At 40.3% G+C, this 24,738-nt stretch overlaps 1 protein-coding gene across 1 annotated transcript; it reads right to left on the bottom strand.

The window, feature by feature from the left end:
- Positions 1 to 158: 158 nt before the first annotated feature.
- Positions 159 to 14,142, bottom strand: ksh (transmembrane protein 167A-like protein ksh). Its single transcript, XM_089247913.1, has 4 exons — positions 13,997 to 14,142; positions 12,577 to 12,686; positions 4,142 to 4,176; positions 159 to 275 (listed from the first exon to the last, which is right to left on the bottom strand). The coding sequence occupies exons 1-4, from the start codon at positions 13,997 to 13,999 to the stop codon at positions 205 to 207; spliced, it is 219 nt and encodes a 72-aa protein (XP_089104039.1). The 5' UTR covers positions 14,000 to 14,142; the 3' UTR covers positions 159 to 204.
- Positions 14,143 to 24,738: the final 10,596 nt, after the last annotated feature.

The following is a 24,738-nucleotide window of genomic DNA, read 5'->3' as shown; positions in this document are numbered from 1 at the left end:
TTGACGTCAGCTCTCTTTATCATTCATTACAAACCCATTCCTTTTTCACCAAAGGAGTCTCTAATTCCAGGAATGCCATATGAAAGAAATAAAATCAATTTATCGATACACATTTTTGCAAACACTACCAACAATATTTTTTTCACCACTCTGCGACATATAAACATAAAATTTTATTTCGGCACATTTCCATAACAAATCAGTTCACGTCCAAAATAAAATGGTAAACGCCATCGCGACACAACAAATTCCAACATAGGGGCTCTTTCTTTCACCTGGAAAGAAAAAAAAAAACGTAAATTTGGTAAATGACATGTTTTAAGGTAAAATGTTCAATTCCAAAAGCCCAAGTTGTTAGAATGTCATTACCCTTGTTCTAGTGACATGACCTCTTACAAGAGTAGGGCTCTAGCATGGAATGAGGGACCGGAGACATTTTTGCAATATAAATTCACTAAAGAGCAGTTGTTTCAAGAGTTTTCCCTTGCCAGTGGAAATAGCCTGTTAAACTACAGGCCACTTCCTAAAGAAAGATTTCAGTTTTTTTTTCCAGCTAGTAGCCTGTGCTATAACAGGTTATCTTCACTGATGAAAGGTCTTGAAAAAGCTGTCTGGTGTTTTTTTGTTCGACATCCATCTCTTGAAATTACACTTTTCTGCTTTTCATATTAAAATTTGAAGTCTGTCCTACAGTATTTATGTTTTGGTACACAACATAAGTGCCTCCATCGTAATTCATTGCAAATAACCTAGCGCAGTTATAGCTTAGCAGCCAATAGTCGTGGATAATAATCGAAGATTACAGTGATGCGCATGTGGTGAAAACTTCTTCTTTTGTTGAAGTTACGTACCTGCGATAGCAAAACATGAATACTGATAAGCAAAAAAAGATTTAATCAATTTTAAAGGTGCTTATTTCCCAATGAATTTCCTTTCATCAAATGTTCCAGAAAAGGGCGACTTTTTCTTTTTGTACACGTTGTGTTACGGACATAAATCACCCATATGAAATCAAAAAAACATCAAGCAAGTGTAACAAAAAGTCAGTGTTCTTCAAAAATTGATGCTTTTTCCTTGGTCTTAGATGATTTTGGGGTCATTCATGCAGAATGTTTGCTCACATCGTTTCTGATTGAACACACAATATATAGGCCCTATATTTTTTAGATCACTATTGAAGTTTTGGCCTCCAATTTCACTTGATTTTTGCGTAGGGATTTTATTCCCAAAGGGTTTAACTTCCATGTGTGTAAAATCCCTATTTTATTTAGAAAAATCCCTTTTGTATTTATTAGGGAGTGGATTTAGTACATAATACTGGTCCGTGCGAAAATCTCCCTAATTTTCATTTTCAAAAGTTGCCAGCTATGTGACAGGATTAGGGAGGCTGGATATGTAAAAATACAGATTATCAGGTAAAAATAAATTTACCCTGGTTTCGCAAGGTCTTATTTATTACATTTTCACAATCAATTATCAGAGATTCTCTCTCTCTCTCTATATATATATAGCCTCTATAAGGTGACTTCAGACTCTCCCCCTCCTTCCCGGGCGATTCATATTTTGCTATGTAAAGTACATGCAGTCACTGATAATAAATAATATAATTTTTTTAGATCCAACGATCATTTTTGCTTCACTGATTCTCTAACACCCAAGTGTGGGGGGGGGGGGGGTATCGGTTACTCAAAAAGTTGATTAACACATTCAAATCACGATTTCTAATTTTTATGAAAAAAAAAATCTTGCAATGTGGAGAATTTGTATTTTCCGAATATTATTAAATTCAATTGAAAGCACGAAACTTGAGTACCTAGTCACGCCCAGCTTGGAACGAACATTTAAATGTAACAAGTGAAATATTTGGTCCCTCCCCAAACACTTTCAAATTGGGATAATCTTATCAGATTGGGTACAGTGCATATAGCAAACCAAATTTTTGGTTGAAGTTCATTATAACAAAGTTTATAAATACAGCAAATATCTCAGCTAGCGAAGAGGAATTGTTCCGAAAACGTGTTCGTTAGCACATCAGCAGTAGTGGCATATGCAGTCAAGGGTTTTTCAGGGAAAAACCTGTGCCCCCCCCCCACCACCAAGTTGACGAAAACTTGAGAAAAAAATTATTTCGGTGAAAAAAATTGAAATATCGAAAGAAATTACCCTTCATATGTTATATTAACCAATTTCTGTTAATTTAAATGCTTTTTGAAGAGTAGTAACTCAAAATTGTTCTGAAAGAAAATTTATGTGGCTCCCCCCCCAACCTTTTTGTGCACTTGCTAAAGGTTGATCCTATGTATACGCGTGGTTATCCGAAACACAATTTTAAATAGGTTTCTATGGAAAATTGTTTAATTCATCCCAGAAATTACCCAAAATTTAAAGTTTTTTAAAAGAACATCAAGTAGGACTATAAAAAAAGACAAAAACTTACTGAAGGCTAGAACTAACACGTTCAAAATTGATTAAATGAGCATCTATAGCAGTGTTTCCCAAAGTGGGCGATGGAATGGTCCAAGAGAGGCGACAGAAGCTAAGAGTATAACATAGGATCCCATGGGGGTCGCTTGAGTTGGGGACGATGAGAGAAAAAAATTTCTGAAGAGGGTGATGGAACAAAAAGTTTGGGAAACTGATCTATAGGAAGCTGAGAGACTTAAGAGCTTTTTATTTTACACTAATGTACATAACCAACACCAACTTTAATCTGCTAAAGCTGGTGTTGACACAATGTAGTAGAGTTCGTAGGTGTCCCCGTAAATTTGTGATTTGGTCAACTCACTTGTCTCATAATTATGCAGTTGGAAAAGATAATCTAGAACAGTGTTTCCCAAAGTGAGCAATATCACTCCCTGCGGAGGAGGGGGGAGGGAGACAATGAAATACGTGAGCGGAGGTAGAAGTGATGAATTTAGTATAGGATTCTATTGGTGAACTTGATTTGGGGGGGGGAGGGGGTGGGGTGAAAAAAGATTTTTTGTAGAAGGGGGCGATGGAACAAAACGTTTGGGAAACTATGATGTACAATGACCAAACTGTCCAGTTCGATGCTAAAGTCTTGCACTGAAAGAGCCTGTGCTCTGAAAACACGAGCTGCTTTTCTTTCAATGCATTTTTTTTTATTAGCTGAATCTTTCATTTTTCATGAAATGGTTCAAATACTTTCAGAAAGAAAAGCGGTGACATCCAGTTTTGTACCATTTCGTACCTGTACATCTGGAAAAAAATTCCAAGTAAGACGTGTTAATCTGGCTCGAGTGAAATAAATTCTTGTGATGGATGGTGCTAAAATCCAGCTCATACTTACCAATCGTCTTAGTAAGTTTGATGAAGTTATCACTTTTACTGACAAATGTGCTTATAATACCCAAGCATCATTGGTAAATTTGACAAATACTTGCAATTTATCACCATATGTGATTATGCATAGTGCAACTGAATCATTTGAAAAAAAAAAAAAATCCAAAATGGGTCTAGTATGGTGTGATGAATATAGGCAGACTCCAATATAAGGATACAATATATGTATGAATTATGTCGCGCAAAATATATCATACATTACGATTTATCCTGTTTATCAACGGCACAACACAGGGTACTATGCATAATCACCGATGAAAGTGATGTTTTTATTCTTGGTATTACTAGTTTCTTTTTACAAGCTTAAGCTTTTCTCTACTAGTAGGTAATGAACGTAAAAGAACCTAGTCATAAACCGATAAATTAACCTTTTTTTGATGAACTTTCGGATTGAACGTTTTCAGAAATGAATTATTCATGATTCACAGGAATGCCACACCCATGAATGATGAGGGGGGAGGGGGGAAAGAGAAAGAAAGACAGTAATTTAACTTTTTTTTTAAGAGGGACTCACTTGAAAAGGACCCAGATTATTTTGCCCAGGTAAATTACAGTACAGCGGCATCTCTGTTAGGCACTATGCATAACCGCTGGCAAAAGTGATTGATTTAGGGAAATTTATCAAACTGAACTGATCAGCAATCATGCGTAATAACCCGTTTTATCACATTTACCATAACGTATATAAACGTTGTAACATAAACTATATTTCAAGAGACAGCAATCTTGAATATGAGCTGTTTAGTAAAAACACGTTAAGGAGCAAAAATAAACTTACCGATTCTTGCACATTTCCAGAAAATACCAAGGAAACTGAAATGATATGCAAGAAAAAACATGGTTAGAATATTGTGAAAACAGAAAAAAAAACAATTGAGTAGATGAATTTTTCGTAATAATTGGGTAACTTCATTGATTCATTACAAAGTAATTACAGTAAAACCTCGATAACTTAACATTTATTATTCCAATGGTTGAGTTGACACAATACTAAATTCAATGGGGAGAAACCACCTTAACTCGACAAGATAGCTAAACCTTGACGAGTCAACTATGATACCCACTGTATTATCACAAATAATTTTTCAAAATCGCCATGTATTGGCAGTTAATAAATTTCCGTGACATTTCTCTCGTATATTTTCACAATTCTTCGTTGTTTTTTTTGTCATTTGTTGGTTGAAAATACTTCCTCATATCTTGGGGTTAGGGCCACTTTTAGGAGCCTGAAAACTTGACCCATGGACTGTGGAAGTCATAAATAAGCATGGGTGATATCCTAAATTTATGAGTGAGAGACGGTTGAACAAGCAAAAAAAGGGAGTTTTTTAGATCAAATTATTTTACGTTAGGAAAAAATAGAAGTTTACCTAACTTTCGACAATTGCACTGCTTATTTGCAAATAATAGATATTTTGATACACTTATGATTTTTTCCCATAATTCAGGAATATTTGGAAATTTTTCGTAGAAAATTTTACTTTTAATTTTCGATCATCTTGTGGGGAGGGGGGGGGGGGGGGAAAGGGGGGGGCATGGGCCCCTTATACCCCCCGATTTCGACGAAACTCTGGGTTTTGAGCCCACGACTGGCTAAAAATATGATTTTCTAAATTTGAGTTGGCTATTCCTTTGAAAAAAAAAAGCTGTGGTTGCCATGACAATCATACACAATTCATGACGATCTAACACAAATATGTATACATTAAGTTTCAAATTCACACATCACCGATTTGTAGGATAGACGCAGGGCCGCAACTGGGAAGGGCGGGGGGGGGGTTGAGCAGGCATATCTGGTGCACTGGGTTCTGGACTAGAGGGGATGCCAAAAATTCACTCTTTATAACTGCTTCCTCCGCCGCTGTGGTGGTCGAGTGGTCAGAATGACGGACTCGCATCGTGGGGACCCGGGTTCGAGCACCACAGTGGTGGTCGGCTGAAGTTGGTTTTCTGTGGTTCCCAACTTCGAGGCGCAAATGCGATCCCATCTCCCCGTTAAAAAGTCTCGCCACAGAGAGCAACAGTCCTACAAACAGTACAAATATTCAGTCACTACACATCACTCACTTCACTTCTGAGATATAGATGGCAGCACTGAAAAATCATACACAACACTAGATACGCACTCAGACTGTTAGGTACACGCAATTACACTTCCGGCACAACTCACTAGGTAGTAAATTGCCTATGGCAATAGACCTGAGTTGTGCTCGGTTTGAAAAAAAAAACAAAAAAAACTGCTTCCTCCACATTACATGGGGGGGGGGGAGTCAAATTTCATGCTTGTACCATTTGAGAAAGTATCTAGTTGTGGCCCTGGATGGCTGGCACCACCTACTGAACATGAAACATGCTGGGCACACACACAAGCACAGTGCTAAGTTTCTTCAATAGAAACAAGGCCATAGCGAGAGGGGTGGGGGGGGGGGGGAGTCTGGTTATAAACTGGTAAATTAATCTTTACTTTTTTTTCAATGAACCTTCGGATATAGAACATGTTAGACTTGAACATACAGATAACTTCTGAACAACGGCTACTGGAGGAGAAAAAATATGCCTATTACTATGCGAAAAAATAATTTTCAAGGGAGTGCTCCCTCCTGGCCGGGGAGGGGAAATCGAGCTTTCTTTTCCTGGGTACAAATTCTAGACGGGTATATTGGCAGTAGGGGGGGGGGCACTTCAGCGAGCTATAGTGTTGCTGTGGGTCACTAAAGTGATCTTTAAATACACAGTGAGTCTGATAATTTTAATAGAAACCACTGCCACTTTCCGCACGCAAGAGCTAATTAGACCGGAATCAACAATTTATTGACTATTCCGAACTGCAGCCTTTCTTTGTTTTTTAATACTCACAGAGAAGTATGCACAGCGGGTCCCTTAAGTGATCTGAGAATGTGCAGCTCAGTTCGTTCTTACAAAATTAGTTTGAGATCCCTGGCCACATCAGATGTATCCGAGGGCCACATTTGGCCCTCCCCCCTATACATCATGGGTTTGAGCATGTATGGTCTAGTTGGTTATGGGTGGGAATAAAGAAGTATTTGGAGTCGTTGGGGTACAACGCCTTCGTCCATATCAGTTGTTCTCCACCGAGGTGTGAACAATGGCTGCAGAACTGTTCAGACGCTTTTTTACGGAGCTCCTCTTCAACTTCCAAAAGGACGCATTTTCCTGTTTGTTTTAGCAGTGCTCACTAGTTCCCGTTTTCACCTACACCGTGGGGTCTCTGACGAGACTAGTCTCAAGATTCTAGCAGGAGCAGTTCCTAAAATATTGCCATCATCCCGCCGATGGAAGCTGGACTCTGACAGCGGCCATAGTGTGAATCGGCGAAGCGACTTCGAGTGAACTTTGCGCGATCGCAAGTGATTTATATATTGATTTAGAAATATAATCATGTGTGTGTCGATTTCTGATTTCATATTCCGAATCATCTATGCGCTAAATTGTGCTGATTCATGTCAAACTCAGAAGTGTTTTGCAATTTTTCTGACCGAATTAGGCTTAGTATAGAATCTGTCCCATTTCCTATGGCCGCTTCAACATTGCTACCAAGGCATTGCTTATTCTTTGTTTTCTAAAGGCCTCTCTCATCAGTGTTCCTTTGCGTCTTACTGTCGGAACTTGACTCGAGACATTGCTGCCTTTTATAAGACGTGTGACTTTTTCATTACTAACGCTCTTGGCAATCAGAAAAGAACGACGACGTACCTCTATAACGACTGGTATGCTGGATAAGACCATTTAAAATAGGTATCTGAGCACTGGCTTATACATAGGAATGAAAACTTTTAGAGCACTGAAGAGAAGTGTAGTAGCAGACGGTAATAATCAGCTGCGCACCTTACAATCTTCAATGATGTCGTTAGTAGGGGACAATAGGGGTACTGCAGATCAGACAGAGCAGATGGATATAGGAGCTTTGACACTGTCCAAGACAGATTACGAAGGCGTCTTCTCTAATGAGCATGTGCGAAGAATATGGGAATGGCTAACTGCTCCCCGCAAAAACTCGGTAGGAAAGCACAAGCGATTTGTGCCTTTACACGCCCAGGAAGAATTGCGTATACAATTTCACCAATTGGAACAATCACTCAACTGCCAGGAGCAGCATATGAACATCGTCTTACCGAGGAAAGAGCATACTGTGGTATCACCTGTGGCTTCTAAGAAGACCCCAGAAGGACTTGCAACGATGGATCTTGGATTGTGGTAGATGGCGACATCACTTTGACTCAGATCGTCAGCGACGCACGGGAAATATGAAGCATCTTAATGGAAATAGCTATAGTAGTGGCAAAAACTGTAGACGGCAGGCAAATTATGATAATGGCAGATCTTGCCAAGAAGCTGATTGTTTCCGATTCGGTGCTCAACTCTATCAATATAACTTCCCGTCGATCCCCGATTTCAGGAGAGAAGGAAAGGACCGATGTGTGGAGTGCTGTTTCCAAAACCTAGCACATGGCACAAATCTCGATGTCTATCACCGTGCCAATGATTGTATGTGCACCAGTTTTCTTCTTATCAAGGGTAGACGATATATCATGAAATAGATTTTGTAATGGCCAATAATAATTTACTGAGTAAAGAGCAGGGAATTAGATTACTTCAGATTAACTTAGATCACTCTAAAGCGGCTACTTACCAATTAGAAAAAACTGCCAACGAAATGAACGTGGACATAGTACTGGCCCAAGAGCCCTGGGTCTGGTCCACAGCGCAAGGTCCGGAACTCAAGGGTCTCCCCTTGACTTGGTCACGCTGGACATCAAATAATGGGAAGGCTGCGATCCTGATCCGCAACAGAGCACTTCATGGAGCTGTGCTGTCGGTTATGAATAACTCGGTGGCGGTGCAACTGCACGTGGACGGAAGGGAGCTGATCGTGGCTAGCTCATATTCCTCTCCATACAAGGACATAAAAGAAGCCATCCAGGAGATTGAGGAGATCGTGGTAAAGAATGGAAGGCACGGGATCATTATTGCCATAGACTGGAATGGACACAACTCTCTATGGGGTTATTCCGATAATAATGAAAGAGGTGAAGACATCCTAGACTTCCTTATGTCCAAAGACCTCTTCCTTTTGAATGGCGACAACAGCACACCGACCTATGGACACACTGGATCCTTCGGCTGGCCGGATCTATCTATATGCAATCACGTGTCTCTAGCAAATGCCATACAATGGTCTGTGGGAGAGGAATATTCGGCAAGTAGTCACTCCTATATTCACATGGTGATATGTGACTCATCTCCATCAACTAAAACCCCTTGTTTCAAAACAACGCAGCGTAAGCTCTTCAATTTTATTCGTATCCTCAGAAGTACGACACCAGTCCTGATAAGGCAGATTCGTGAGTGCCGAACGTATGATCAACTTCAGCATATTACAAACACTGTGCATCAAGTAATAGAAGAGGCAGGTAATAGGTCGTTAGTCCCTGGGAGCAACGGATCGCAGATGCCAGTTAAATCCAAAAGCACATGGTGGACAACTGAACTGGAAGAGTCACGCAAGAAGCTCAGGGCTCTGAAAAGACGATATATACGAGCAAAAGATCAGGGGGACAAAATTCGCCTGCGCATCGTATTTAATAAATATCAGGCTCAGTACCGTAAAGAGATTTGTAAAACAAAATTATCTGCCTGGCGTGCACTATGTGAAAAAATGGCCTCTGAATTTGGTACCGTATATCGTGCTTCTATGTCTCGCAAAACGAAACCGCAGCTGACTATGAGCCAATTTGGTGACGAAACAATTTTGCAGGCGGGGGAAAGACACCTTAATGACATTTACCCCGATGTTGACTCCGATGATTATGGTCCTCCTTGTATGAGCTCTAGTATGTACTTTGACCCGGATTTGAATATGAGAGCAATATCTAAGCAAGAGATAAAAAGAATCGTTGACCAGCTTAATATGCGGAAAGCCCCGGGTCTAGACCGGGTGAACAACAGGATGGTCAAGGCGATAAATAAAGCATTTCCAGATCTTTTACATTCCCTATACAATAAGTGCCTGCAACTGGGATGTTTTCCAAATCATTTCAAAGAAGGTAAGTTACTCCTTTTATTGAAGAAAGGAAGACGTCCAGGAGACCCAAAAGCTTACCGCCCTATCTCTTTACTCTCTGGCTTCGGGAAGGTACTGGAAAAAATTTTGGTACAACGAGTTATGTTTTACACGGAGAGGCAAGGATTCTGGCATGCCAACCAGTATGGATTCCGACAAGGTCGTTCAGCAGAAATGGCGCTTGCAAACATGATGGAAGAGGTTAAGACGCAAAGAAATCGAGGTAATGACGTAGCCATCATATCCCTGGATATAGAAGGGGCGTTCGATAACCTCAGATACTCGTCTATACGCCACCGTCTAGCAATAGCGCCCATACCACAACAGCTCAAGGTAATCTTATCGGACCTTCTGAACCACCGCCGAGCGGTGTTGGTCACGGGTGCGGGAAAAGCTGTGAAAGAGCTTCAAAAGGGTGCACCTCAGGGCTCATGTTCCGGCCCCTTGTTATGGAATCTTGTTCTGGATGAGTTGCTGAAAATTAATTGGCCCTCAAACGTCAAAGTTCAGGCTTATGCTGATGACCTTTTGATAATTGCATCTGCCCCTACTGTCAAGGGATCAGGTGATCTAGCAGAAGAAGCCCTTAGAACAGTGTCAAATTGGCTGCACATGCATAAGCTCACTCTCTCTATGGCTAAGACAAAATTCTTGTGGATATCAAAGAAAAGACCTCCCACCATCTGGTTCCAAGGGAAAACCATCAAGAAAACGGACGTGCTATGTTATTTCGGCGTGTTTATCGATAAGCAACTTAGCTGGGAAGATCACATCAAAGAACAGAAGAGAAAGGCGTCACGTGTTCTTCAGAAGATGCGTCTGATGGCTGGACCACAGTGGGGACTGACACGGGCTCTGAGGAGATCCCTCTACTTGACAGTGGTTGAGCCTATGATAGCTTATGGAGCTTCAATATGGCATTCTCCCAAGGTCCAGATGTTCAGACGGCTCGATTCTATACAAAGACCCTTCCTTCTATATATCTCTGGTGCGTATAGAACTACACCTACGAATGCTCTTCAGGTGATCTTGGGGCTCCCGCCATTATCCCTCAAGATAGAATTCCTGGCAAGAGTCACACGTCTTCTAAAGCTTCACAAGCCATGTCCATTGTTAGAGGAAACATTAGTCCCGGACGCCTTCGAGCAAAAAACTATAGGCTGGACCTCGCATCCTGCAGAATCTCTGCAGGCCAATCAAGTATTAATAGAATCTTCGGAGGATGATACACCTGAGGAGAAATCCGTCGTATATTACACGGATGGCTCTAAACTGGAATCAGGTACAGGAGCTGCCTGTATAAAAACCGTGGGAACGGAGATCGTGGATAAATGGGCTGCTAAACTAAAAGAAAATAATTCAGTATATCAAGCTGAGATGCTCGCTATATTTACAGCAGCTCTGGATGCAGCTACAAACAGGAAGCAGACTGTAATAAGATCCGATAGCCGTTCGAGTATCCAGGCCATTCTAAACCCGCTCTCTGAAAACGCAATGGCCAGAAAGATAAGGAGTATACTTGTATCTCACCCATCAATACGCATCTCCTGGGTAAAAGCCCACAACGGCCAGTGGGGAAACGAGCTTGCGGATGCGGCGGCCAAAGAAGCGACCAATACCGGAGTCTTTTACGACGAACTCTTATATCCAGCTTCTCACGCAAAATCACTCCTCTGGAGAGACATGATAGCAAATTGGCAATTGCATTGGGATATGCCGGAGGCGTCAGGAAGATCAACTCATGAAGTGATGAAGAAAGTAGATACTAGGAGCAGGGGCTGGTCACGAGAGCTCATATTATTTGTCACCGGTCATGGGCCTTTCCCGGCAACCTTACATCGCTTTAAAGTGATTGCCAGCGATAAATGCTCTTGTCTTGAGCCTGGCACGCCCCTGCACTACGCCACATGCTGTCCAGAAACGACACCCTATCACTTCCGTTCGCCGACTGCCCATCTACACAGACCATGGATGCTTGGCATACTACGTCGAGAGGAATCAAAGGAAAAGATAAGAAAAATGGTGAAATTCCTTGAGGAACATCCCGAGAAGATAAGGGATCCATCTCCTCCAGCTCCTGCAACTCCGGTACCAGCGCTGTTAAGGAGATCGCCGCGTCTTCACCCTGACAGTGTGCTGGTGGCACTGTTTGCGAGCGAGGAGCAGGATGAATCCCAAACCTAATTAATGACGTCTCGGAGAAATTAGACTGACTGTATTGAACTGCCAGAGTGCAATGAGGTGCTCTGCCCTTCTTGTCATTTGATACAATCCTTGATCAATCAAATTTCTGATTGCGCCTTTTGCGATACGATTTTTATACAACTTTCCATGATTATTTATTATCTGTGCCCGTTGCACTTTACTTTAACTTGATTAATTTGATTCTTCGATTTACATAATTTTTGATTTCTTTGCACTATATGTAATCTTTGACGTATCAATAAATTTTGGTTTTACCGGAGATGCCCTGTTTCCCCCCTCCAGGGGGGGGGGGACGCGAAGCGCTTACGTTGCTTCTTGCGACAGAGCCTGGGTGTCTCGCGGTTTCTCCAGTTGTTCTCCACCAAACCTGTTATGTTCTATCTCAGTGCTGCAAGCTTAAATTTTAGAATGCCAAAATACCACAGTAGATCGATTAACAGAGCTGCAATTAGATGTTTGTTCAGCCAGGGTTAAGCACACATTTTGGAGCCCCCTTGTAACGTTGCATGGGAGTTTAGAGTGTAAAATTTACAACCCCTCTGGCCCGGTACTGATCCCCCTACAGCAGCGACATTGTTGATTAATCAATTATTATAATATTACAATATAATCAACGTAATCACATTTTTCTAATGCAGTAAAACTTCTTTTTTGCGGACTATGACGGGATGAAAAAATTTGTTTGTAAAAGAGGGGGCGACCATTAATCAGGGATTAGGAAAGCATACTTTTATTATACATGGGGGAATTATTATTTGGTCATAAAAGAGAAGTGACCACATCTGAGGGGGTGTCCGTTAAGAGGGGTTTTACAGTTATATAACTATTGTAATGTATTCCCAATAGTGGCAACACATTTTCATGGTGCCGTTAGTGGAAGTTTTTGGTAGGTTTTACTGTATATATAAGAAAGTCTGAGGACTTACCCGGTTTTATTTCTGTCAAGCAACTTCGGTGCAATGGACCTTATATATGCACATGTGCAGATCAGCAACAACACAACTGTTAGCAGACTTTGGAAATTGAAGAGAGCAGACTGGGAACACAAAAACAAAATCATACAACAACTGCGAAAATCAGCAAAATAATAACAATCAGATAATCCCTCCCCATACACAACGGAACAGATGCAGTATAATCCAGATCTCCTAGGCGACTTTTTTTTTTCCGGTGCCAAACAGGTCCGACAGCCCAACGAAAAGTCGCTAAGGCCGTAACTGACTGCGGACACCAGAAAAAAAAAATCACCAGCATGAAAACATAAATGTGGAAACCAACAATAATATTATAAATAATAGTATAAATAAATAATCTCAGTATGAAACCCAGACTCTCTTTGAAATAATAAACCGATCAGGTCAAAGTTAAACGTCACTGTCTAAAAGTCACTGTTTCCATGTCGGTCACTGAAGTGATCAGTAAATAATGCCACAGGTCAATCAAGTGATCCAGAAATATGCTGCAATGATCAGTGAAAATGCCATGAGTCACTTAAGTGATCTAGGAATATGCTGCAGGTCACTTAAGTGATTTAGGAATATGCGGCAGGACACTTAAGTGATCTGGAACTGTGGCATGGGTCAGTCAAGCGACCCAAAATTGTGCTGCGGTGATAAGCAAATATGCCACGAGTCACTTAAGTGATCTAGGAATATGCTGCAGGTCACTTAAGTGATCTGGAACTGTGGCATGGGTCAGTCAAGCGACCCAGAATTGTGCTGCGGTGATAAGCAAATATGCCATGAGTCAATTAAGTGATCTAGGAATATACTGCAGGACACTTAAGTGATCTAGGAATATGCTGCAGGACACTTAAGTGATCTGGAACTGTGGTGCGGGTAAGTCAAGTGCTGTGGAATTGTGTCAGAGTGATTTGTAAATATACCAGTCACTTGAGTGATCTAGGAATGTGCCGCAACACTCCAAAGCGTTATAAACTGCGGCACAGGTCACTCAAGTGACCTATAAATATGCTGGCAGTCACTTAAAAATGATCTGAGAATGTGCCACAGGCCACTCAAATATTCTGGAAATATGCCACGGGTAACTCAAGTGATCTGAAACTGTGCCGCAGATCACCAAAGCGATCTGGCAATGTGTCGCTCAGTTCATTTCTACAGAACCAGGTTTTTGAGGCCACGGGCTGAGCATGTATAAGCTAACCTAAATAAATTAAACATATAAATGCTTTCTACAACACCTGGCCCAAATAACATGAGTTTTCATAGCGTGGGTGGATATTAATCACTTTTTATTCAAACCCGTTTCGTTCACTTAAGTATGGTGGGCCCCGCAACGCAAGAATACAAAAAAAAAAAAAAAAAAACACCATGTAAATAGACTCACCATCCTTCAGATCATGGACGAGATAATCTCCGACGGGTAAATTTCACGTGAACATCGGAGCCGAGACGAATAAACTTCTCCTTCACTCGGTAAATTTACCAACAAAAGCTGCTGGCGGTTCAAGTTGCGGGTTCCAGGAGAAAGTGCTAATCGACAACGCCATCATGCGGTCGAAAAAAAAAAAAAAAAAAAAAGCACTGGTCATTATTTCAAAAATAATAATAATAAGCCTCAGACAATATTTCAATAATAATTTTGTTCGAGTTTTCGATTTTCATGCTTGCAAAAATAATCATTGTTTTATTTAATATTTTATTACGATAATTTGAACCGAAACGATACTTGACATTCTATTACCATATTGTATCACATCAAAAGCGGGACATTGCATGGAATAGTTGCCAGTCAGGGCATTTATAGCTGTCCACATGACACCCACAAAGGGCGGGGGGGGGGATCTGACAGGGCCCGGGACAGTTCTCATCGTTTTTGCTTTTTCACGCTATAAATTAACTATAGAAGGGGCCCTGGAAAAGTCTAACCGGAGGGCCTGCAAAAGGTCCCAGCCTAGGGACCCCGCTCCAGGATGTGGGGCCATGGTGTCCATTGTGCTTCTTGGGAAATGAATTCATTTTAATTCTGGAGAGAGAGAAAATCAGGGTCACCAAATTTCAGAAATCAAAATATGGGACACATTTTCACGTGGAGCTTGAAACTTTAATATATAGATGGCAGCACTGACTGACATGCATAATTTATTATCAGTTTTCGGAAATCGAAATATGAGGCACGTATTTATTGAAGAGCTTCAAATTTTAGACATAGATGGTGGCACTGAATAACATATGCAATTATTGTTTGTGTATTGGTCTGAAAAATGGTTATTGTTGCGTGTCAGCCAGAAATGTAGGACACACACATTTCTTATAGAGCTTTAAACTTTAAATCCAGAAGGCGGCACCGACTAACATGCGTGACTGTTTGTATATTAGTTGGGAAAAGTCAGTGAATTAACTCTCTGTCTCTCCGACAGATGGCGTCACATTATCGAAATTTTACACACTTGCAGGATGGAACGAACAATCAGAGGTGCACACATTTTGTAAATGAAAATACAGTACAATAATTTTTTTTTGGGGCACTAGGACTTTTCTTTAAGATACAGGATTATTCACAGAAATTACTAAAGCTAGAGCCACACTCGTGTCCAGCCTGGCCCAACAATCATTCGCAAATACAATCAACGTGGCTCATTAAAATCACGGATAATGTTATCATTCTGGTATTATTGTTAGCCGCTGTAGTGGTCGAGTGGTCATAGTGACGGATTCTCATCGCGAGGACCTGGGTTCCAACCCCGCCGTCGTCACAGTGGTGTGTGGTCGGCTGAAGCTGGTTTTTTGTGGTTCCCAACTTTGAGGCACAAATGCGAGCCGATCTTCCCGTTAAAAAAGTCGCGCCACAGAGAGCAACAACCCTACAAACAGTACAACCATTCAGTCATTACACTTCACTCAAGATTTGAAATATAGATGGCGGCACTAATTCACGCACAACACCATATACGCACTCAGACTGTTAGGTACATGCACTCACACTTCCGGCACAACTCAGTCGGTAGTAAGTTGCTCATGGCGATAGACCGGAGTTGTGCTCGGTTTGGAAGAAAGAGAAGAAAGTATTATTGTTATTACTTTTGCAAAGAACGGAGCGGACCAATATCGTAACATGGAAAAAATTCGTCCATAATTATCGGGACTGCGGATAATGCTATCAATTTTTTCTTTCCCACAGTATAAATTTTTATTTTTTTTGAGCATTCTGAAGCCAAACTTACTCGACTTTCTGAATCCAAAGACTAATTATACCAAACTTATTTTTCCCCTATAGGCTGCAAGACTTAGGTGTTCTCTCTCACATTTTTTTTGTTGACAAACATTTCCGTACTTAAATAGTGGAGGCAAATGTATGACAAAAAAAGCCATATCATTCAGTTCTTGATCAGTTTCTTTCAGTTGACAGGATTTAAATTTATTTTTCCGGGAAACAAATTCTCAAGGGATACATGAAATGTATTGTACATTGGAAAGAATATCGTGATTCGTGATATACACTAGAGCAGTGGTTCTCAACCGGGGGCCATATGGCCCCAGGGGGGCCCTAGGATATTCCAGGGGGGCCACGGATGAAAATCTTGCAAAAGGGGAGCCACGGCTACTGATACGGGGGCCACGAAGAAATTTGTGACATTAAATATTTTTTAGTCACTCTGACTAAAAAAATTTAATTTCAAACAAAATGCATAGAATATCTTTTTTTGTAATTTTTTCCCATTCAAGTAACATTAACATGAGGAAGGAAATAAAAAAAGTGGTTCATGTAATCTCGTTGGTTTTACGACTTGGGGCTGATAGTAGGTCCCGACACAAACTGTAGAAGAGGCTTAAGCAAAATGGAATAACTGTAAACACAGAAAATTGTGTGTGTTCAGACTTTTCATTCAAAGAGAACTGCCATAAAGAAAACAGACAAAGATTTCTTGATCATTCATTGACATTCTTTTGAGTGCTGGTAGTAAATGTAATCCAAGAAAGTAGATGGGTGAAAAATGAAAGCTTGTAGAAAACCCATCGTTTTCATACAATTACAGACGAATAACCATCTAATTTAGCAGAAAGTTATCTTCAGCCAGCACTGAGAGGTCTGATGCGGAATATATTTATAAAAATCGAATAGAGAATGATTGCTCTGGGGTATTTTTTTATGAATTTTGAAAGGGGGTGTCAACCCATTGCCTCTGCTGAAAAGAAATAAAGTCGAATTCAGTTATACCGAACTCCAAGAGACCAAATCATACATGAGGAAACATACGCGCGAAATTTAATTTTTTAAAACTACATTGCTGTGATAATGTATTGGAACAGGGGTGGCTTAAGCGAGGGTGCAAGGGGTGCGGCAGCGTAGACTTTACTTAAGACAACAAGATTTAGCACAGTAAAAATTCACGACATCACGCTTTTGAGTCATACTATACCTCGACAACGGAAACGTTGAGAAAATACACAAGTCCTCTGATCGTAATACCAAAGAATGCAAGCTATCTGGGCGGCTCGAGACAAAATCTGTACCCCTGTGGGACTTATTTTTTGCGCTTCCTACCTATTCCTCCCTCCATAGTCCCTACCTCCTGCGTCAGGGAATCTTTCATGGTGCCCATGCCCGATTTTCCACGGGGCCCCTTCTACAGTTAATTTATAGAGTGAAAAAAGAAAAAGTTATAAGGATTTAGTCCCGGGCCTGAAGCTGGAGCCCTGTCAGCCCTACCCTTAGAAGGTCATGCCCCTCCCTCACAATTTATCCAAACAATTCCTAACAAAACATTTTTTTTCGGCCCTTCATTTCGGATTTTGCGCCCCTCCAGAGCCGACAATTTGGTTTTTTTTTGGCCAATGGAATTTTTTTTTATCCATTCACCCCGGATTTAGCATCCTCTTGAGCGGTGCCCCGTGTGGTCGCAATGGGTCGCATGACCAAGGCCAAGCGCCACCCCTGTACTCTATTACAAGGTGCATTTTGGTTCCCTCACCCATGGCCTCCACAAGAGCCCGGGATAATTCTCATAATTTTTTGGCTTTTTCAGGCTATAAATTAACTATAGAAGGTGCCGGGAGAAATCTGACTGGGAGGGGGGCCTGCAAAAGATCCCAGCCTAGGAGCCCATACCTTCACTCATAATTTGATCCATAATAGTCAAATGAAGGCAAAGGAAAAATTTGGTTTTTGACTTGTCCGGCCCCTGGAATACCAGAAACAACTTTGAAAATATTTTCTTAATAAAAATTACCCCGTTAAATATCATCTTTACAGGATAAGTGATGACAGCTCACAAAAATAAGTGCTCTTTCAAGGATTAAGTTATCTGACATTTATTTAGAATGGTAAAATAATTCTAGAAGAAAAAACAAAGACAAAAAAATTTTCTACTTCAAAAGCGGGACATATGGTCACGTACATTTTGCACAGTAAACAATGATGTGCGGCTTTCTTCTAAAAAAAAAAAAAAAATCGGGTTTATCTCCAGGTGCCCTTCACCGAAGCCCTATCAGCCTCCTGGCAGGGTCGCCAGTAGGGGCGGCACATGAGGCTTCGCACCCGGGTAGCAGGTAAGCTCGATCCGCCTCTGTATTGGGACTTCCTCTAAGGTTGACACCACATTTTTAAAGTTTTTTTAATCAATACTGTAATGCTTCCTATTAACTTTCCTACTACTGGCCTGCAGCATCCTAAATAATTTCAATGCAATTTTCCTATCCAGCAAGAACAATTTTGTGTGGACATTAGAAAAAAAAAAATCTAAAAAGGCGTATGACTACATTTAAAGCAATTTAAACCCGTTTATTAGAGACTCATTGCATCTGCTGATTTCTAAAAAAAGTGCAATAAATTCTCACGTAAGTCTTCACTTTGTCCATAACCCGCTCAATGCGTCTCTTTGTATTTGTCAACCTAAAATTTATAGTTTTTAGTGTTGATAATACGCATGCAAAACCAATTTAGCGACGCGTTTTCACAATCTGCTTGGATTTGATAGTTTTTTTTTTTTAAATAACGTGATCTTCACGTATTCCCAAGGAATCAGCATGATCCGTCCAGGGAATTTGTTAGTGTTGGTGAGTAAACATCCATGCCCGAACCCAGACCTCACAGTGAGAAGCTAGTTCCCTAACCACTCAACTGCCAGGCGGCGCAATGGAAATGATATCTAAATGCCAAAGATCTGGAGTTCGAATCGAAATGAAAATGTCAAATAATTTAAATTGTGCTTCGTATAAATGAAATATTTTAATATTGAAAGCTATATATATAGAGATTAATCGTGTCCGTAGTCAAACGTCTCATAAATATGAAGTTTCGTCATAAAACTGAGAGTGAGGCACGAATCCCCTTGCGCACAAGTGGAATTTCGAAGCATTTACGCACAACCCAGTCCGTCTTGGCCATTTTTCTTTTTCTCCCCACCCTTTCTTCCTTCTGTTTCCTTCCTAAATTTATAAAAGTAAAAAGGACGTAATCATTATAAAAAGGACTGTTTTCAGATCAAATTACCGAAGTTCAATTACTTTACTGCAAAAATGTCCGATTTTTTTGGGGGGAAATACAGTCAAACCCAAAGCGTATTAAAGACCCTTTATTAATACGCTTTGGTCAAACCCCATTAGACCGGAACTCCAAGAGACCCGAGAAATCACTTCGTAATAACGGAATTTCGTTACGAAGGAATTTCAGATTTTTATATTGTTCCTATGTAAACCTATCCGAGGGATTAGAAAAGTTTTCGTTAAAACGATATTTTTCCCCGTTATAATGGTATTTGTTAAAACGAGAGTTGACTGTATTTCGTCTCAAACTATTTTTTTACGTGTATTTGGAGGCTGCATGGGTAACAGGGTGTATGACACTTTACTGGTGAGCCATTAATCTTAGAGACATACCCAACTAGAAAAAGTATCCAAATCACGTGTCATACGTCATTCATGTTGTAAGGGGTTGTATAGCTATAAAAAAAAACCTTTTTATACCGTCCCCGTGTGCCAAAGAACCCAATTAAGAAGGTGTTGCTCTGTCTTTACTGATGCCAACTAAAATAATTTCACGTTTCTAAGTGCAATATTCACCGAGACATGCGAATTCGAAAAATTGAGGAAATTTGGGAAAAAACAGCATTCAGTGCGGGTAAACTGGTTTCCCCTCATTTAATGATGTTCTTTTCCAACTTTCTTCGAATATTTCAGTGAAAATTTGAACTTAGACACGTTGAATTTCTTGTTGGAGACAAGGAAACAACTTTCCAATTGGATTTTGGAGCACAGGGTGTCCGTATAAAAAGTTAACATTTTTATTTTAATAACTATGCACAACCCCTGGCAACATGAATCAAATATCTGAGTACTACATAATTATTCAGGCACTTTTTCCAACTGGAAGTATGCCTCTAGGACCAATGGTTCACCAGTAAAATGCCATACGCTCCGTTACCTATGCGCCCTGTATATTAAATATTGTACTGGCTGTTATGTGTTTAAGCCAACACACAACAATATTGTGTTGTGTTTAAGCCAACACGCACGTTGCTTCGTTCGCCTGCGAGAGAGCGGTCACATTATGAACCAAAAAGCCACTTGAAGGTAGCTTGTCATCCAATGAAATATCAGATTTTCACCGTATCGAAATTGAAGTCAACAAACTGATCATTTTCTTATTTGAAAATCTGATTATTTATATTTTCCGATGGGCTTGAAATCCTGATAACGAATCATTATTATGTTCACACGAACAGTTTTGTCACTGGAAACATGATTTCTCTGGAATGAATGGTTCAAACAAATATTTAAAAAATTTTCACATGTATTTTAGCTCATTTTTTTTAAATTCATAGTAGGGCTACAACATGAATCTATATCCTTGATACATGTATTATTGTTGAAAACGATGTGAAAGGTTGAACTTTTCAATTGTGATTCATTTGTGTGGCTACTCCCTCATTACTACTTTTATCCTTACGAAGAGAATAAAATAAATAAAACTGCTTGCTACCACTTTTTGCGATTTTTATCATTATAAGAATGCGTATTTTGGAAGCTACAACTGACATTTCTCAATGAAACCATAATCTTTTACACAATTTTTGAATAATTATTTTCTAATGGGAAAACGGGGGGGGGGGGAGAAAGGAAGGGGAAGTAGAAAATTATTCATGTTCGCAAGGGGGCCACAGGAAGGAGAAATGGTTGAAAGGGGGCCATGGACAAAAAAAGGTTGAGAACCACTGCACTAGAGAACTAGACCAGTGGTTCCTAACCGGAGGTGCGGGAGAGCATTTTTGTGGGTGCGAGATGGAAAAAAAAAATTACACGTTGACTGATTATGAAAGGAAATTGAAATGATAAAAATTTAATTTTTCAGTTCCTAAAAAAATATGAATCATACCAATATTTTGACTCGTAATCTCCTGACTTCTGCTCGCAGGAACGTGGTACGGATTTCGCGTTGTAAAAGTTTCTTCTTTAAATTAGCGATTGTACTTCGCACCATTTCGGTTGAGAAAAAATATCATTATTTATCTGACCTATTTCATGGTTTGTTTACATTGGTACCTCGTGTTATTAGCATGTTCGCTTAGATTTGATATTGTCGTGAACACACACACACACGACTGAGGAAAAACGTCCAAAAAACTCAGTCAAGTGTCAAAAGCCCTGTTTACATGGGAAATAGAAAAATTAAGCCCTTATTATTAAAGAGCCTTGTTAAATGGGAATCTTGAAGCGGGTTTCAAACCCGCTTCAATCCGTTAATTTCAATGTTATTTGAAGGCTATGGACTCAAAATTCCTCTTTGAAAAATTCATTGTAACCCACCCTTTGACACAGTTACAGAACACTTAAACGATCCGTGGCACATTTAGAGATTCCTTGAGTGACATGTGGCACAGTTCTAGAGCACTTACGCGACCCCCAGTGCAGTTCTAGATATCACTCAAGTTACCCGCGGAACATTTCCAGATTACTTAAATGATTCGCCATAAGTACGGATTACTTGAGCGATGCGTAGCGCCCAGTTTCACAGCACTTAAGCGGCCCGAACACATTCCTGAGCACTTGAAGGATCCGTGAAACATTTAGAAACCGCTGAAGTGGCTCTGTAAGGGATTTATCATTAGGGAAAATAATGTTAGTTCAGGTGCCCACAAAGTAGCGAAATGTTTTTCTCGTTTTTGGTCCAACGAGAGAGTGTAAAAGATGCCATTAAGAATATTACATATTTTTACAAAGGGTGCTTGATGACGTAAGCATCATCCAAATCCTCCTCCCCCGTCCCCAAAAGTCAGCAAATCGGAAACCCCCTCCCCCCCATCGATGATGACGTAATACTTGAAAATGATCCCATACTATAATGAAATTATTCGATAAGTTATGCAATCAAATTTCAATTACACTATATGCAAATACCAAGCACTAAAATATGTTCGAATTTGTCTTGTTCAATTCAAAATGTACGCACCTTATTTGAAATAATCCGCACAAGATTGATTATATTACATTTTGTGCTCGTTGAGCATCTACTCGTATACTAGCGAGCGCATGCAGATATTTCTTCCGGGCCTTACATCCGCAGTTTACTCCAGAAAACGACACAGCGTTTCTTTTGCTGAATTGTTCGGTATTTTTTTTTTCACTGTTACTTTTTCCCTTCTAATTTCCCTGGATCATCTTCTGTGTTTTCGTCACCCGAGTAGGCCATACATTCAGCAATAATTTCGGTACCTGTTGAGATGCTGACAGTTTGTGGTGAACTGCCCATTTCCACAAAACCGGACAAAATGAAATTTCTGCATTCAAGTGTTTTTTAGTAATGCCCCAATGTTATGAAATTTCGTCTTCGGCATTGTTGAAATTCGAGGGATCCACCCTTTTGTTTAATGTAAACTTATATATAATATGCTTTTCTTTCTTTCAAACCGAGCACAAACTCGGGTCTATCACCATTTGTGGGTGACTTATTACCTAGCGAGTTGTGCCGGAGGTGGTGTAACTGTGCGTGTACCTTACAGCCTGACTGCATATGTAGTGTTGTGTTTGAGTTTCAGTGCTGCCATCTATAATTCAGAAGTGAAGTGAGTGATGTGTTATGATTGAATTACATTTGTGCTGTTTGTAGGTCTGGGGCGAGACATTTTTTAACTGCTCGCATTCGCGCCTTGAAGTTGGGAACCACAGTAAACCAACTTCAGCCGACCACCCACTATGGCGAGGTTCGAACCCGGGTCGTCGCGATGCAAGTCCGTCAATATGACGACTCGACCACCATAGTGGCAACTTAACATGCTACATGCTTATTAGTTTTGCGCACCTTTGTTACGAGGCCGGTTTGCGACATACAAGTAGAGCGAGACCACACAACATGGCCACCGCTCTGTCCCTTGAGGGATATAAGCAGTTCACCTTGCTGGAAAAAAATCTCCCAGTGTCCGGGCCGCGTATAAACAAAATTACGACTTTCCACTTCAAAAAGTGCAAATTACCAAGATTTTGCGAAAAAGTTGTAAAAAACCAAATTTTAGCATTTATTCGTCAAATTTCGCAAATTTCGCATTTATCGCGGTCACTTCGTAAATACGAAATTTACGTATCGCTAATTATATTATTATTTTCATAATTACTTTATTAATTTTTGTAGTGTCAACTAAAAAGTACTTAGGGGTCGTTCAAGTATTACGTCATCAACGATGGGAAGACGGGGTATCCGATTTGCTGACTTTTGATGACAAGGGGGGGGGGGTTTGGATAATGCTTACGTCACCAACCAACCCCTTTATGAAAATATGAAATATTCTAATGGCATCTTACCCGATGAGCCAAAATAGTTTGTGGGCACTTGAAGTAACATTCCTCCCCACTATTGACTTAAGTGCTTTGGAACTGTGCCACGCATCACTCAAGTGATCCGTAATTATATTCCGCGGACCACTTAAATAATCTGAGAATTTGCCGCGGGTAACTTGAGTGATGTTGAACCACACTGGGGCCCGCTTAAGTGCTCTAAAACTACGTCACATGTCACTCAAGGGAACTCTAAATGTGTCACGGATCGCTTAAGTGTTTTGGAACTGTGTCCCGGGTCATTGAAGTGATCTAAAAATGTGCCACGGCCGCTTAAATGCTCTGGAATTTTACCACGGGACACTTAAGGGATCTGTAAATGTGCATGTAAATGTTCATTTTTACAAACTTAGGTTTGAGGAGGGCAGGCCGCATCAGATAAGCCCAGGGCCATATTTGGTTTCCCGAACCCAAGTGTCTTTATGCGATTTATCATTGTATGACTTAAAGGGTGTGTCGCAATGAATTTATTAAAGATACATTTTGAGTTCATAGCCTTCAAATAGCATTGAAATTAACAGAAATTTATTATAATAGGAAAAAAAAGGTATTTTCTTCCGAAATTTCAATTAAAAAAAATATTTTTTTGCATTAAAAAACGATTATGGCACCTTTGGTGGTCATAAGCGGACACAGGCTCGGGGAACGGGTGGGTGATAGAGGCTGACAAAATTTCCTCGGTAAAAATACGGGAATTACGGATAAAAAACCGGGACTGTCCTCCCAACAAATAAGGGACGTATGTGGTCACCGTAGTGATAGTCTATCTCTGACCTCCCGCCCATGGCACTACATTTTTTTAAGTGAAATGCTCCCTCGTTAAGTGTTTTGCGTTTTAGGATCAGACTATATATAATATTTAGGGAGTCATTTTGAACTTTTCTGACATGCTAGTTTTGTAACGGCCAGTTACGCGCCGAACACCTAACGAAAGTAAACCTCTTCCCACAGCAGAGGGTTACAGCTTTTTTGAAAATGAGCTCAAATATCGAGTCCCGTTAGAAGCCAAGTTCGGTCTTCTTCTTTCAAGATTGGCGTTTTTTCTCTCCATGTAGTACGATGTTATAACCTTGTTATTACTTGTTAGCTTCGCCCACTCTATAGGGAAATTTATAACCAGATGTAAAGTGTTAGCCGAATGAGATCTGTTTGAAAAGTTGTTTAACCAAATCCGAAAAAGATGTGGTAATTTTCTCTCTTTTACTATTAAAGCGAAATGCTTTGAGAGGAAGAGTGAATATACACAGTGCACAGTGTTTGCTGTGTTTACTCTGCGATCATGTTTTTTTACGCTGTCGTTTT

Source organism: Pholcus phalangioides, unplaced genomic scaffold (genome assembly GCF_987345545.1).
Source record: "Pholcus phalangioides strain wild (caught in Gottingen) unplaced genomic scaffold, Ppha-v1.0 ptg000018l_1, whole genome shotgun sequence".
Classification (NCBI taxonomy): domain Eukaryota; kingdom Metazoa; phylum Arthropoda; class Arachnida; order Araneae; family Pholcidae; genus Pholcus; species Pholcus phalangioides.
Note: the sequence above shows the minus strand (reverse complement) of the source record. Positions and strands in the feature narration are given on the sequence as shown.

Bases quoted from the DNA above. Each gene is read 5' to 3' on its own strand.
- ksh (XM_089247913.1), bottom strand. The intron at 4,177-12,576 runs GTAAGTCCTCAG...ATATCATTTCAG, and splicing joins CTTGACAGAAATAAAACCGG to TTTCCTTGGTATTTTCTGGA. The intron at 276-4,141 runs GTAAGTTTATTT...TTTTCTTTCCAG, and splicing joins CTGGAAATGTGCAAGAATCG to GTGAAAGAAAGAGCCCCTAT.